Below are 15,236 nucleotides of genomic sequence, written 5' to 3' on the forward strand. Positions count from 1 at the left end.
AACAGAACTCTTCATTTACATACCCAGGTCTGCTTCTTGCACAATTATGCTCACGCCTAAAGCATGTTTTATTGACTAGCAAAAATCAATTTATTTCATGTAATTTATATTAAAAGGCATCCATCATGCATTATTGTATCTTTCCATAAAAAAGACACTTGCATTAGAATGCTTAAAAACATTTCAAACAATGTAAAATGTGTCAAAGTGCGGTATGCCAAGACTCTACGTTCCTCAGCCTCTCTTTTTGCCCTGTCTATTAGGATTGTCGGGAAAACTATGAACATGTAAATGGGGACAATTCAACAGCCCTATTCTCTCTAAAGTACCTTTTTTTGTTTTTCAATCCCAAATGAGTGGACACAACACTCTTCAGATCACACTCCTGTAGAAAATAAAAAAGGTGACAGTTAATACCAGGTCCTCCTCTCCCAATGGTTCAGTCCAGTTATATTTTATCCACGCAACCTTTGCCCTAGAAGTCAAAGAAATACATTTCCACAGGAGAAAACTGGGAGTTATTTCATGTTATTATCCCAGAAAACTTCCAAAGAGGAAACACGTTTGCATTAGTCTTTAGGGTAGCACAGTTCAAGCATGGCAAGTTGAGTGCCTTTACAAATTATAGGAATAGGTATGTATGTGTGTGTATACATATATACATACACATACACATATACATATATATACGTATACATATACATATATATACGTATACATATATATACGTATACATATACATATATATACGTATACATATACATATATATACGTATACATATACATATACATACACATATACATATACATACGTATACATATACATACGTATACATATACATATATATACGTATACATATACATATATACGTATACATATACATATATATACGTATACATATACACACACATATAACCACAGACTGAGGATCAAACATGTTTTGGATAAAGTGTGTAAGGATTGAAGGAGACTTGAGATGTGTTCATCACTTATCAGACAGCAACTGAGTCAGTGTGAAGCAGCACGGAAATAGTCTGCTGTTGGATTGGATTTCAGGTGAGCGCTATAGATCAACGGATTTCGAGTCAGTGAACGTTAAGCAAAAGGACAGCGGGTGCAGGGGGAGCAAACTTCAAAAACTAAAGAATATTAGCTTTTGAGGATTAGTGCTCAAATTTGTTTATTAAAATCTGAGGAGCCCAAATGGGTCCAAGAATAGTCAGTGTGCAGACCAATCCTGATCCGAGTCTTTAACTGTTGCTGGTGGCCGTGGGTGGAGGTAACTCAATCACCACCTCCCCTCCAGAGCTGGTTGCCGGAGTGGAGTGAGATCCTCCGTTACCGGTTCCGTTCTTGTTGACCAGCGTCGTCGGCTGGCCAAAGTTAGTGGTTCTCAGGGTCGCCAGGTGTCGCGGGGAGAAGACGTGGGCCCTCGCTGCAGCCCGTGATTCAAAGGAGACGTTGCAGGCGTCACAGCGGCCCGTCAGGGTCTCCTTTGGCACCGGTTGGCCGGCCGTCGGGGAAGCTGGAGGTTCGGTGACGGTCAGCTGAACAGGTTTGGGCAGGATGGGCCGATTGGCTTTGAGAGCGTTGTACTGCAGGTAGCTTCCTGAGCTCATGTCCACCTTTCCACCTGACAGAGGAGACTGGGAATGGGGAGGTGGGGAGGACAGACGGGACCAGCGAGGGAATTAGTTTAATGTCATATCATTTAAAGTTCAACAGGTTTAACTGAACAATCTATATAATTGACATATGCATAATTTAGCAATTCAGTTTTTTTGGACAGTAATATTTTGTTTAGCTTTGTTTTCATAGACAGCAACATGTGTGTGTTCCTGAGCAATAGTTATAGTACTCAAAGGCAAGTAATACTAGTAAATCAATAGATGCCATTGTTAGTTTGTGGTATTACTCTATGTTAAAAACAGTGAATGTCAGCTGCAGTGTACTCATTTAGCTTTCAGGAGGAAATATAATCACTTTGAGAGCACTATAGCGGAAATCAATTTCATAGTATTAATGAGAAGACTGACATATTTTTAATCGCAATTAAATCATGCATTAAATAATGACCTGTGGTCCACTTCAATGCAGAAAGAAACTTGTGTGTATGTTTTGGAAAACAAAAACCTCTGAGTAAAATTAGCTTGAAATCAATGTCATTAAATATAACAAAACAATGTACATGCCAATTTGATTCCACTGAAAGTCAATATAAGATGTAAAAAATATTGCCCAGCCCTTGAATAAAAGGTGCAAAGCAGCAAAGTGATGCCAACAAAAGAATATGATCCTCTCCTCATTGACCCACCGTACCGTTAACTTTATTAATCTATCTTACTGTATTAACAATTATGTGATCTTGTACCAAAGGCTTAATAAAAACTTGCATCGTACGTCTACTTTCCAGCTCACCATTTTCTCTTGTTGCAGCCTCCAGCGCTTCTCCTTGGCTCTGGTGTTCTGGAACCAAATCTGCACCACCTTGAGCGGCAGGTTGAGCTCGGTGCCGATCGCCTCACACTCCATGGCGTTAGGGTGGGCACAGGTCTCGTAACAGGACTGCAGAATGGACAGCTGTAGGCAGGACAAGTGCGTGCGTGGCCTACGGCTGGATGAGTGGGGCAGAAAGCTGCTTTCTGTCGGGCTTGATTTCGCTAGGACCGGGGTGGAGGGGCTGGCCACTTTGGCAGAGCTGGGGGTGTTCGGGCTAACTGGCGTGATGCTGGGGGTTGGAGGAGCGGGGATGGTACGAGATGAGTGTGTTGGAAGAGCCAGTTGTTCTCTCGATATAGTGTTGATCTTAATTGGGACCTTGGGGGTCCAGTAGTTGAGCCCGTTCTGTTTTTGTGACACCACTGTTGTGGCATGAGGCCTGTTGTTGATGGGAGTTGTGGGCAGCTTGGGCACCATGCGGTTAGTGGTTCCCGGTCCAGAACCCATCTCGTCTTCGTCGTCTTTCTCGTCGTCGGTCTTTTCTTCCTCGCTCTCCTCTTCTAGCTTTCGTTTCTGGGCCGGTCGTGGGGCAATGGGGATTGGATCCTTGGGTGGCGGTAAAAGGACAGGGGTGAGGACTTTAGGTGCAACTTTGACCATAGTGACATTGCTGGTGGTTTCGAGCTTGGTCTTTGGCACTGCAGAAGCACTGCTGCTGCTCACAGGAGACACTGTCTTAGAGGAAACAACCTCTTTGGGCTTGATAGGAACTGGGGCTATTTTTTTCACCATGGCAGGTTTGCCCAGCTCCTTCACAGGATCTCTCTCAGTCTTAATGAGGGTGCGCACAATTGGAGTGGTTGTGATGCACCCGGTATTATTTGGAGCAGGCTTGTTTGAGAAAATGGGTTTGGAAAGAGGCCAGGTAAAATTGATGAGAGGTTTGCCAACCGCTGCCAGGGTCCCGTCGCTGATGAATCTGACCTCACCCTTTCGTTCCCTCGCCCTCATGTTCTGGAACCAAATCTGAACAACCTTCTTTGGAAGGTGGACCCACTCTGAAATCTGTTCAAACTCATGTTTCCCAGGATTCGGGTCTTTGAAATAGCAGCCATACAGAATGTCAAGTTGTTCAGCCTGAATGATGGTCCTTGAACGTCGCATATCCCGAAACCTTTTTCCTTTGGACCTTCTCTGCTGCTGTTGCTGCTCCTGCTCCTTCTCTCTCTCCTTTTCCAATAGCGTGGCATTCATTTTCTCTGCTGCCCTCATGTAAATGCTAGACTTTGTCATGTTGTTGCAGTTCAACATACTCATACTGCTGTTGGAAGACAGCATGGAAGTAACGGGTTCAGGCTTCACCTGGACGACAACCAGACCTTTGGATGTGGGCCTCAAGCCAAGCCCATCCAGCAATTGTCCCTTCTGTGCTGCAATTTTATCAGCCAGAGATGATGAGGAAGCAGCAGATTTGTTGTTCCTCCCCATGCTGAGATCCAGAGCGGACTCACAGTCGCCACCATTGGACAGGTAGTGGGAAGTTTGGCTGTGGGAGGAGAGAGACTGTGAGAGGAGAGAGCTGGAGAAGCGTGTGATAGTAGGTGGGTTAGGGAAAATGGGTACTTTGCTCCCATCAACCACTGAAGGAGTGAGAGAGAGGCCATAGGGGCTAAGGAACTGAGTAGAAAAAGGAGCAAGGGACAGTGGAAGTGAGTGGAGGGCACTGATTGGAATCTCAGCGTGAAACTGTGAACTTGGAGGATCCCCTTGGGCCTCCAACTCTAGATCCACATCGGGGTCCTGTCTCTCCTTCACCTCATCGCGCTCAAACTCCCCCTTTCGTTTTTTCCTCTTTGCTCTCTGACCCCCTCCGCCCTCCTCATCTTCATACTCATCCTCTGCATCAGAGAGAAACACCGTTGTGGAGCGCAAGACCTTTCCTCCAACTGGCCCCTTATCGCCATGGACTTCCCAATGTGCATCATCTTTAACAGGGCTCTCAGGGCCCTCCCTCAAAGACCCATTCTGGCTTTCCTCATCAGACACAATGACAGAGGTGTATACCTCATTTTCAGAGTCAGAAGTGAGACAGGAATCTCCCTGACCCTCCCTTCCAAAATCTCTCTTTCTGCGTTTCCCTCTTGTACTAGACAGATCCATTGCCTGACTGCCCGACACTTCAACATCATCTTCTGCTATAATCAGGGAGTTTTCCTCGTCGTCATAGTCAGAACTCTGGGCGTGCCTTGTGAATCCTGCCAAGCGTTGCAGATGTTTCAACTCTGTTGCCCTCTGCCTCAGTTTTGCATGTCGGGCTTGGCTCAACCACTTGCGTACCCCTTCCTCAGAAAGTCCCACCTCTCTGCCCAGCGCCTCGCAGTCCTCACGGGGAGGACTTGCAGCGTCTGCCTCACTTCGCGACTCAAAGAATGCCCAGAGAACTTCCGACTGGAACTCCGAGAGCACTGGAAGGTCTGGATAAATGGATCCCATTGCGTTACAATGGGGTCGAGTTTGGTTGTTAGTTAAGGCATTTGTACTCGGGCTATATTTTGGGGTGCCAAGAGAGCCGCAGGGGCTGGTGCCCGAATGTGATTTTTGAGGAGTAGAATCAGGGCTAAGTGTAAGGTTTAAATTTAAAGGACTGAGGCTCGAGTTGCTGGGCACAGATGTAGAAGGAGAGACATTTTTATTGCGGAGGCTCTTCTCTGTGCCCACTGGGGAGAGATTGAGGCTAGCTGCTTTGTCACCTTCCAGGTCCAACTGATTAGTCGAGCTTTCTCCATCTGTTGTGCTATCTCTATGCGCCTTCCCATTGTCTTCGTTATTCTCAACCTTCACGTTGCCTTCTACATTTGGACACTGTGCAGATTCTTTACCGTCCTCTTCCATACATTTCTCAGATTCAATGTTCTCTGTAGTCCAGTTATTCCCGCCCTTGAAGGGATCTGAAACCTTCTCTTGTGTCTCGTCACGGTCCTGTCTTTCTTGCGCTCTCTCACACTTTATAGTCTGCTTGTCCAGGCAGGGCTGCATGTTTGTTGGAACTCCTGCAGAGGGCCACTGGTTCTGTAAGCTGTTAAGTCTTTGGGTTAGGAGGGCTTGCTGGGCTGTGCTGAGACCTACGAATGGCACACACTGGGTCAGGAGCTGGCCTTGCTGGTTCTCTATGTGCTGCTGGGTTTGGAGCCCATTCAAGATCAAGGGCATGACCATTTGAGAATGAGGCACGAGCTGAGGCACGGCGGCACCAGAAGCAGCACCGGCCGCAAACAGGGAGGGGAGGAGGGAGTGTGAGAGAGCATTGGGACTAGATGTGAGGAGGGTGAGAAAGGCCGAGACCGCCTGAGCAGAGGCCACAGGGGAGGTGAGGAGGGAGGGAGCCACTTGGGAAGCTTGAATCTGCTCTCTGTCTTTTGTGGTAGTCACCATCAACGTCCCGGGAGCAGCACAGTTGGTGGTGGTAACTAACTGACTGGTTCCACTTCCAGATGTGGTCACTACAGTGTTTAGAGCACTGGTGGTGGTGGTACCTCCCAAACTAGCAGAGGCAGCTGCGCTGTTTGTAGCAAGTGCAACAATTCCCGCATTTCTGCTGCGGGTCTGGTGCAAGACAGATTTCATATGGCTCTCGAGGGTGATGGCATGATTGTAAGAGACTCGACATACAGCACACTGGTAGGGTTTGTTTGATATGTATGGCCGAGACAGGACAGGGACTGGGGGAGTCGGGGGATTCATGTCCCCACTTTTTTTTGCAGAGCCTGTTGTCATCCTCTGAATGTGGGACGCTGAGTTGTAATGAACTTTCAAAGCAGTTCTGCCAGAAAAGGTTTCCAGGCAGGCATTGCATTTGAATGACTGGGTGTTATTTTCAGCTGGCGCACCATTTTTACCAACCAACTTTTCACGACTGTCTGGGATTGCTGTGTTTTCAGTTGCATTTTGCCATTTGGCTCCTGTGGCTCGATTTCCCTCCTCTTCTGGCTCCAGCTCAGCTTCACCTCCCGCCTGTTCCATTATTCTCTCTTCCTCCATGTCTTTGTCTCCCAGCGTCTGGGTAGCGTCTGAACTCTCGCTAGATTGGCAGGGATCTGAACAGACGTCTTCAGTGTGCTTCAGTTGTGCGGATTCGGCACCTGATAAAATGAATATGCAGGTTTAACTTTTATGTTCTAGTAAATGGAGGTCTAACTGATAACAGAAGTGCACACAGCAACATTTTTACCCGCCTGTACCGAGCCAACCCACATCAGGTGCAATTATTCATTTTAAATGCCTTTCTTTTTTTCCCCTTCATGTAGTTTGGAAACACCATTTTAACAACAAAAAAAATTATAATAAATCAAGTTTGGCTTGATAATAAAAATGTTCACACTCACCTGACGACTTTAGAGCACTTTTGTCCTCTTCTCCTCCACTGCCAGCCTGTTTTAGAACAGCCTGTTAAAAGAAAATTAAAGGACTGTCAGCAAAATCCCCATAGCAAACTTAACTATGTAACAGCTCCTTTCGGATGAACTGAATGCTATGTAGCTTTTGAGCTGCACAACATTTGGGCGTGACTTATTGATGTGTGGTCATAGTACACATAGCTTGGCTTGCCTTTAATTTACAAATTACCCTGGAGGCATAAATTTAAAAAGTCTTTCATCAATTCCTCCACCAATAAAATGAATTCTATTTCTTAACAGTCAACATATTTAACTGTCATGGACCCTTACAGAGTGTGTTCATTGAGGTGCTTATTTTTCCTAATTTGGGCTCCACTCAGCAAATACTTTCACACCGACATGTATGGTAACTGGTTAATTCAAAGATATCACCTGAATGTGTAATATTCAAACCATCAAAATAAACAAAACACTGCCAAAACTCAATCTGAACCCTCAAAAGTCAACATTCACACTAGTAATTACTAATGTAGTAACGGATTATGCAGAAATGTGTGCATGTCTGCCGGGATTGTGGGTAAACCATCTTATCCAACGAATATCACTTTGTTAAGATGAGGTTCTTTGGATAAGAATTTTATTAAGAAATGTGTTCGATCATTGATGTTTAGATAGCTATTGTATTTTTGGTGAAAACAAATAAGAGCAGAATTATAGACCAAGAGCACTGTTATTAGTAACCCGTCTCACTTGCATCTCCTCTTGTGTTTTTTTTAATGTTGCATGATGACCAAACCAGGGTATTAATGAAGTTATTCATCCATCTAAGGCATCCTTTCTCATGGAATATATACATATATATACATATACACACACACACAAAATATATTTTAAATTACTTAAAAACACACTATTATTTGTTTGTTACTTCGGCCACCTTCTGTCATATATATAGAAGGTGGCCGAAGTAACAAACAAATAATAGTATGTTTTTAAGTCATTTAAAATCTTGGTGAAAGTTGTGACGCGACTGCTGCTCCTCTCCTCACGTCATTTGTATTTACCAAACCGTGTACATCAGCCAGTAGAAGTGGGCTCATTAAACATTACGCACATAATGTACTACAGTTCTCCCTTTCGAGGAGTATAGCGTGGCCATACGGCCTAGCCATACTTACAATGTCCAGCAGTTTGTCGACACAAGATGGAAGTACGCTGTGTTGCTCAGTGAGATGTAGAGACAGGGAGGATCTGTCTGTTTGCCTTTTTTGGCACAGGGGGCACAGCCACTCTGCCACTCCATTGCTTTCACAACTCACTGTCTCTCCAGACTCCTCCTGTCAAAACAAATAGGTGTGAGATAATCCTACACTTTCTGGGGCCGCTATTAACCATCACAAATGCAGAATAGAAAAGAGAAAGAAAAGAAAATGTGACGTCAGGAAGCAATTTCAGCTAGAAGGGAGCTGCACACACCAAGGTACATGTATACTGTTACGTTACTTGATTGCACACCTTAGATTGGTGACCAACACTCACAATGCATTGCCATGTTTAACTGTTTGAAAACACAATCCGAGACCAGTTACCATACCTTTCAATAGGCAGGCCGTGTCCCTTTCAACAGTACTCCTAGATCAGTATCCCATCCTTCCAAATCTTTGAAGTGACAATTAACTGTTTTTTTAGGGAGGTTCACAACATTTTGGCTGCAAGGACCGTATCAAATTACATAATAATGCAATTGTTTAAATGTAAAAGGAGTAGTCGTATAGTGCTTTTAAATTCGAGATAAAAGAGTCATTGTTTCAAACCGCTTTGCAAATCATCCAACTTACCACAAACTGACCTGGTACAACATGTGCACATTAAATGTATTAAAAGCAGAATATAGTGGAGTTAGGCTTAATCATCACAACATGCATCGTTTGACAATTAACAAAAAAGTATCGAGAGTATCGTACCAAGGGCAAGGAAGGTGGCCAATATACAAACTATGATCTGAAATCATACTGCATCGGCTCGACCTGCATGATCAAATAACTGCTACTCCCACGTAGTTTTAAGAAGGAAGTCAAAATAGACCATCTGGATTCTACAACACAGCTTTGACGGATTTTTCTGCAAGCATTCACGATCCAACAATGCAACCAAGACAGCGAAACCATGCCCATGAGAAATACCAACACATAATCCCCACTTCCTCGTCACACCAATTAGCAAGCTAGCATGGCTATATGACCAGATAATGTTTCGACAAGTCGATATAGAGTAACGTACACCGTGTTAGGACGCTCCGCATGTCGAGTTTCATCAATTAAAAGCCAACATTTAACCAGATCGACGTATCTCCGCTCGTAGGTGGCTAATTAACGAACAGTCTAATTAGCTATGCCTACCAGAGACGAATCAATTAGCTAGTGAGCTAGGTTGAGGAGCCCCCTGTAACGTCGCATTACAGTTGTCTTTCTGGAAACGCTGTTCAGCTGTTTAGTTTACTGAAAAACAACCCCGCGGTGACCGCCAGACACTTCTCCGAGACTGCGAAAGACACGACAGGCGTGTGCATGACCTCGTTGCAGGCTCTCGGTTGAAGCTGGACGGTCATTAAAGTGATAAACAAGAAGGAGGTTGAGCTAGTAACAGTCGTGTCACTTCGCTAGCTAGCCTGTTAGCAGGCAGATAATTAACCGCTCCTCAAAACTGTCTCCAACTGCCTAGTCTCCGCTCCCTACAAACTCTGCCTGGTCCAGGTGGGAACTGCAGCGTCAATACACCGAGCGAGTTCACCCGGGACTGAAAATACTCTCACCGAGCGTAACAACAAAACCTCGGCCTCGAGTTGTTTCCTTACCCCTCTGATTGTGGGCTGCCAATCGGGCATCTAGTGTTGCACCGCCCGCCGCCTGCTGCTCAACAGCGCAAATTGAGGCCTAGCCCGACCAAAGCCATTTAATTAATGAGCGTGGGCTCCGTTTACAGATGTGTTAGGAAACACTCGCTCCCTCCTCCCTCGCCAACCCAGCAGACCCCCTTTTGACGCGTCCTAGTGCTCGAATCCATACCTTAAAATACTTACGGTGCAACACATGGCCATTTAAACTACAATTTTAACAGCTTCGAGACGTAATTGGCGAACGAATTAAACGCTAAAAAAGCGACTTGGAGCAGAGTACGTGCGCCGCGGTCGCCTCGACGATGGGGGTGGTGTCGGGAGAGCAGGCGAAAGAGAGACGAGAAGGCAGAAAAAAAGTTTGGATTTAATGTTGGATTCAAACAAGGGATCGGATTAGTATGGGGCACGATCCGTCGTTTGCTCAACCCTCTACCAGTCGCAGGCCACCCTCCCCGCTCAAAGCAGCACAATTAACCGATCGCGAATGACGTTTAATTAAGTTCGGAGCAATTAGCTAATGCGTCTTTACCTGCATGGTCGCCGCTCCAGCACGCACACACACACACGCTTCTTCCGTGGCTCCTCAGAAGTGAAAAGTTTTCTTGCGTGCCCTCCCTTGCGCTCTCGCTCTCTCTCTCTCTTCTCTCTCCTGTTCTCCCCCTCCCTTCATTCGCCCTATCCCTCTCTCCTGCCCCTCTTTCCTCTAGTAAACAGACCACAGCAACCCCCAAGGCTGATTGCTGACATTCAGAAGGGACAGACGCGGCTATCAAATCCCTTATGTAACCCCGCAGATATTAGATGATTAGCGACTGTATGTTGAAATTCCGATCACCCATTGAGCCATCAGGAAACATTCACGATGGTTAATTCCCCCCCAAAATGATCTCGATGCCTTGATTACATTAAATCCATTTAAATGTAAAAACCCCATACTCGTTTTTACATTAAAGATGAATAAAAGACGAGTCCCCATTCTGCCAACTTGGACTGACACAAAGAGTGTGACGAGTTAATTAAGGCTGAATAATAGAGGTGTAACCGCCAAGGCCCTAATCAGCCTCACACACGCGAATTATAACATGTTTTCAATCAAATTATAGGTGTGGCGCACATCAACAGTCGAGTATGTGGAATAAATATTTATGAAGCACAGGGGGATTAAAACTGCACCATCTGTATTGCCTCTGCGTTACTGGGACAGGAAGTGATGCTCCTGAATACCTCGATAGGTGTCTCTAATTGCGCCTGTGCAAAATAAACTTCGCTGACGTGTAGAGGGTTATTAGCATTGATGCGTCGCTCACTTCTTTAATGCACAACTGTTGGGATTTAAAGGACTCGACTTGAGGAAGGTGTGTGAGGTTGCGGTTCGCTACACCGGTGGTGATTTGTAGAACTCTGTGGTTCGGTTTGGAGGTTTTGATTTGTTCGTGTATGAGTCTGCAACAGCAGCTTCGGTTAAATGGTTCCAGACTGATTCATAATGACACAGGTGCGGCTACAGGAGCTGCTGCTGTATCGTGCTTTATAGTAGTATAGTTGGTAAGAACAGTTCAGTTTTGAGCATTTACTGTCAGTTTACAGTGGAGCTTGACAATGAAATAATAATAAAATTTAAAAAATGAGAACCCTGATTAAATATAGGTTAATTGCAGCAGATCTTTTACTTAAGAAATAACACAATGTAATTATACTTTATTACGCCTAAATGTCACACGCACACACATTGTTGTATTAGACTATTATTATTAATTGTGCATTACTGTGTAAGATGCATTTTAATACAGTAGATTGAAGTGAAGGTCATTTTAAATAATTTATATGAATTTATATTTTATAATAATATCTTAATCTGTAAGATATTACATAGAAAATAAAAAATAATCAGTTTGAATAAAAAGGAAAGTACAGGTACCTGTACTACTGAACTTACTGCACATTACTTGAATAAATGTACTTAGTTCGTTTCCACCATTGGTTAGTGTATAATACATTACATTTAATTGAGTTATTGTTAAAAGTTAGTGTTGGGGGTAAACGTTTTAAGGTGTTGCTAACAAAAAGTGTCAAAAAACAAAATTCAACTTTGTTTTCTTAATATGACAATTGCCTTCATACTCAATAAAAATAAGACACATTCTGATATAAAACGTAAACCTTATGAAGTTACTGACTGTAAAAGACTAATATCTGTCTGAATCTTGCAGTCTTTAGCTGGATTTGTGTGCCTGCAGTATCGTTGGTGTTGATCTTATTGTGTCATTTCAGATGAGTGTAGAAGTGGAAAGAAAATTTGTGTGCAATGCTGACACTCTAAAAACACTGGAGGAGATCGGGGGTATGTGTTAAATTTGTCTACCACACATTTTATGCATGAGTAAATTTAGAACTGAGGCATTTAACTGATGCTGTGATCCACGACAACTGAAGGACTTCGTTTAATGACACTAATTGCTGTGGATTTCACTGTAACACTGGCCATCTGTCTCTTGTTAATAGTGAAGTTTAATTATCTGTACCAGCCTCGTTAGCATTTTTAATATTTAGTTCTCCATTTTTTTACATCAGCTGTCTCTCTCCTCCTACTTCTTTTTGCTCAGCAGTGTGTGTTGGTCGGCGGGAGTTTCGTGACCAGTACTTTGACACCCCCGAGTTTGACCTGACTCTGAGAGACATGTGGCTGCGTAAACGTAAAGCATGCTGGGAGTTGAAGTGCCCAACGACAGTCAACGGGACGGACGAGGCCTCTGGAGGACAATCTAAAGCGGCGGCACTGTGTTCTCGCTACAGGGAGATAACCAATCTGCCCGAAATCCAACGGAGAGTGAGAGAGGTCATGAAAGACATTCGTGAGGACGGAGAGACGGAGGCAAGCCCCTCACAGGAGGACGAGTCCTGGCTGAGCGAAATTAATCTGGTGTGCTTTGCAGATTTCACAACAGTGCGGCAGTCCTTCACGTTAGAGGAGAAGGGGGTGCAGATAGATCTGGACCAGGCTGACTTTGGCTACCAGGTGGGAGAGATAGAGGTCCTGGTTCCAGACGGAGGAGACGTGCAGTCTGCCTTGGAGAAGATCGAAAGGATGGCTGGAAAACTGGGTGAGCTCAAAGCTGTCAAACCGCCAAAAACCTCTGTGTGAATTCAAACACAGTCAGTATCATGTATTATATTCATCAGGTAAGACATCAAGTTGCCATTCTGTAAATGTTTTTTTCTTCTTCTTCTTCTTCTCAGGTCTGACTGGAGATCAGCGAGTTGACGGGAAAATGAATGTTTACCTTCAAAGAAATCACCCAGAGCACCATGCAAAACTACTGAGGGAACATGTTTTCTAACATGTTATTAGTTTCACATGTTATACAAACCACATGCAGCAGTTATATTTGTGTCTGGCTGTGAAGCGTATCAGAGGAAGTGTGAACACTGGAAATAAATAGGGTGCAATACTGTCGATTCCCTGTTGATGATGATTGTTTTGTACTGTGTTGTATTAAAAAGACAGGCGTTTAGAATTTATCAGACACTCCCAGATGGAGAAACCATTGCTTCTTATGCTGACTTCAGAAGCTGGATTCTTCTTGTTTATGAACAGATGGTTGTGTGTAAATGTGGCTGCTGCTGGTTTTACATCAACAAGCGTGATCCAATTTGCTGCAGCTCTCACTCAGTGCTAGTTTACATTTTAAAATCTTTACATTCATGTTGATGTCTCAAACATTTGCACTACGAAATGGGTTAAAGGGCTAAAATGTCATGTTCGGGTTATAAAAACATGAATGACTTCTCTTTCGCTCTTTGAATTATGGCATATGGTTTGAAATGGAATAAAGGCCAGCAAAGTGTTCAATGCACGCATGTATGAATGATAAAATACTGTTTTGCACTGAATTGAAACGTCTTTTGCAGCAAATAAATAAATGAAGGAACTTTTGCATTGCATATTTTTATGACACTATAATAATTCAACATTTTTAAGCCAGTCATTACACTACAAATGTTTTCTTCAGGGTGTTTTGTATGTAGGAGGAGTAACAGTGAAACCATTCAGCTGACTCCAACAGTGTGGTATATATTACTTATCCTTTTTGTTTGTACAAGAGATCGATCCTGAATCTAGTTAAAACGATAGAATAACTTAGTTGAATTGACAGAACTTCTTTTTTTTTTACAGTAGCGGCAGATGTGTTCTCATTATAATGAGAAACATTTTCTGGGAGCTTGAAATAAGCCCCCCGACTGATCGCTCGGCTGGTCTCGTTTCTACTGCCAACACCAGCACCTGTTGTAGGCAGCTTTGTCTGGACACCTGTGATGCACTCACACACAATAACAGTGTATACACTACAGAGTAATGTGATACACGGGGAAGCTTTTTCAGACAGAGAGCAATCATCAGTCATTTGAGAGACACACACCCAGGCTTCTCCTGTCAGTCTGCGTTCTGACAGCTGGGTCCCTACAGTCCTCGTCCTTTTACACAGGAAGACGACACTGGAGGCCGACTTCATGCACGACCACTGAGTTCCACTGACAGGCCACATCATAACGCAGCTGCTCTCTTCATACACGACAAAAACAAAACAATACAATTTCAATTTTACACAGGTAATGAAGTTAGTATGACAACAAGGTTGGGGTGAGTACATTTTAACATTGACCTTTTAAATGAAGCCTATGTTTACCTTCACATAAAACTACTGGATAAATTGTTTCAAAAATAATTAGCGTATCAGTGTCATGCCATTTAAAGACAAATAAATGTGTGTATTTAGTGTGTACACAGACAGATCTTGAGGAATTATTTTTAATTATCTGCAGCAAAAGCAATAATCAAAAGTAACATCATTAAAAAGTGACAGCGCAGCATGAGGACGCACAGAATGGCACCTTTATGCAGTACAGCAAGAAGTGGACAAACAGATTGCGGAGACATACTAGACTTATAAAACACTGCACTTAATAAGTAAACATCCCACAGGATTATGTGAATACTCTCAAGTACATCATGGGGAGCATTTCATTTTAAAATGCCAAAAGTACACTAGAGAACGAGAAACATTAAAGAGGGAAATCAGAAAGCCTGGAGTGGAACAAACTGAGTCAGAAAATGTATTTGACTTTGGGTTAGGGAGACTATTGCAATAGGTCAAGAGGATTGAGAGTTCAGTGATTCTTTTTTGGGGGGTTCCCAACATAGTGGATGGTGGTATTGCACCCTAATGCACCCTATTGCTGGTTGCCACCCACCATAAAAATGTTGCAGAACCAGAAGCATGTTAATCCGTATAGTACGTGGAGACCATACTCCTCTTGCAGGTTTACTGTAAGGTTCCAAAGCATACAACCACAGCCCCTTAACTATACCTGCAGCTCACTTCATAACACTGATTTCATAGAATGCAACACAAGTATTCACATTTAAATCACACGTTCGGTTGATTGACACCCGGCAAATTAATGATTTGCCGGGTGTCTGCGATGGGTGTGATATTCAACTGTTCGC

General features: G+C 43.7%; 2 protein-coding genes across 4 annotated transcripts; one reads left to right on the top strand and one right to left on the bottom strand.

Annotated features, from left to right (window-relative positions):
- Positions 1 to 911: 911 nt before the first annotated feature.
- On the bottom strand, positions 912 to 10,298 carry zfhx2 (zinc finger homeobox 2). Of its 2 annotated transcripts, none has more exons than XM_079292190.1 (5): positions 10,260 to 10,298; positions 8,013 to 8,171; positions 6,823 to 6,883; positions 2,420 to 6,579; positions 912 to 1,647 (listed from the first exon to the last, which is right to left on the bottom strand). In XM_079292190.1, the coding sequence occupies exons 1-5, from the start codon at positions 10,263 to 10,265 to the stop codon at positions 1,252 to 1,254; spliced, it is 4,782 nt and encodes a 1,593-aa protein (XP_079148316.1). In that variant the 5' UTR covers positions 10,266 to 10,298; the 3' UTR covers positions 912 to 1,251. The 2 variants fall into 2 exon arrangements, with proteins under 2 accessions (XP_079148316.1, XP_079148317.1); XM_079292191.1 differs by having other exon boundaries at positions 1,533 to 1,634.
- A 691-nt stretch (positions 10,299 to 10,989) lies between these two features.
- thtpa (thiamine triphosphatase) lies at positions 10,990 to 13,560 on the top strand. 2 transcript variants are annotated; one of them, XM_079291661.1, is made up of 4 exons: positions 10,990 to 11,085; positions 12,002 to 12,071; positions 12,334 to 12,831; positions 12,968 to 13,560. In XM_079291661.1, exons 2-4 carry the CDS (start codon positions 12,002 to 12,004, stop codon positions 13,066 to 13,068), a joined length of 669 nt encoding a protein of 222 aa, XP_079147787.1. In that variant the 5' UTR covers positions 10,990 to 11,085; the 3' UTR covers positions 13,069 to 13,560. The 2 variants fall into 2 exon arrangements, with proteins under 2 accessions (XP_079147787.1, XP_079147788.1); XM_079291662.1 differs by having other exon boundaries at positions 12,337 to 12,831.
- Positions 13,561 to 15,236: the final 1,676 nt, after the last annotated feature.

This window comes from Melanostigma gelatinosum (genome assembly GCF_949748355.1).
Source record: "Melanostigma gelatinosum genome assembly, chromosome: 20".
Taxonomy (NCBI): domain Eukaryota; kingdom Metazoa; phylum Chordata; class Actinopteri; order Perciformes; family Zoarcidae; genus Melanostigma; species Melanostigma gelatinosum.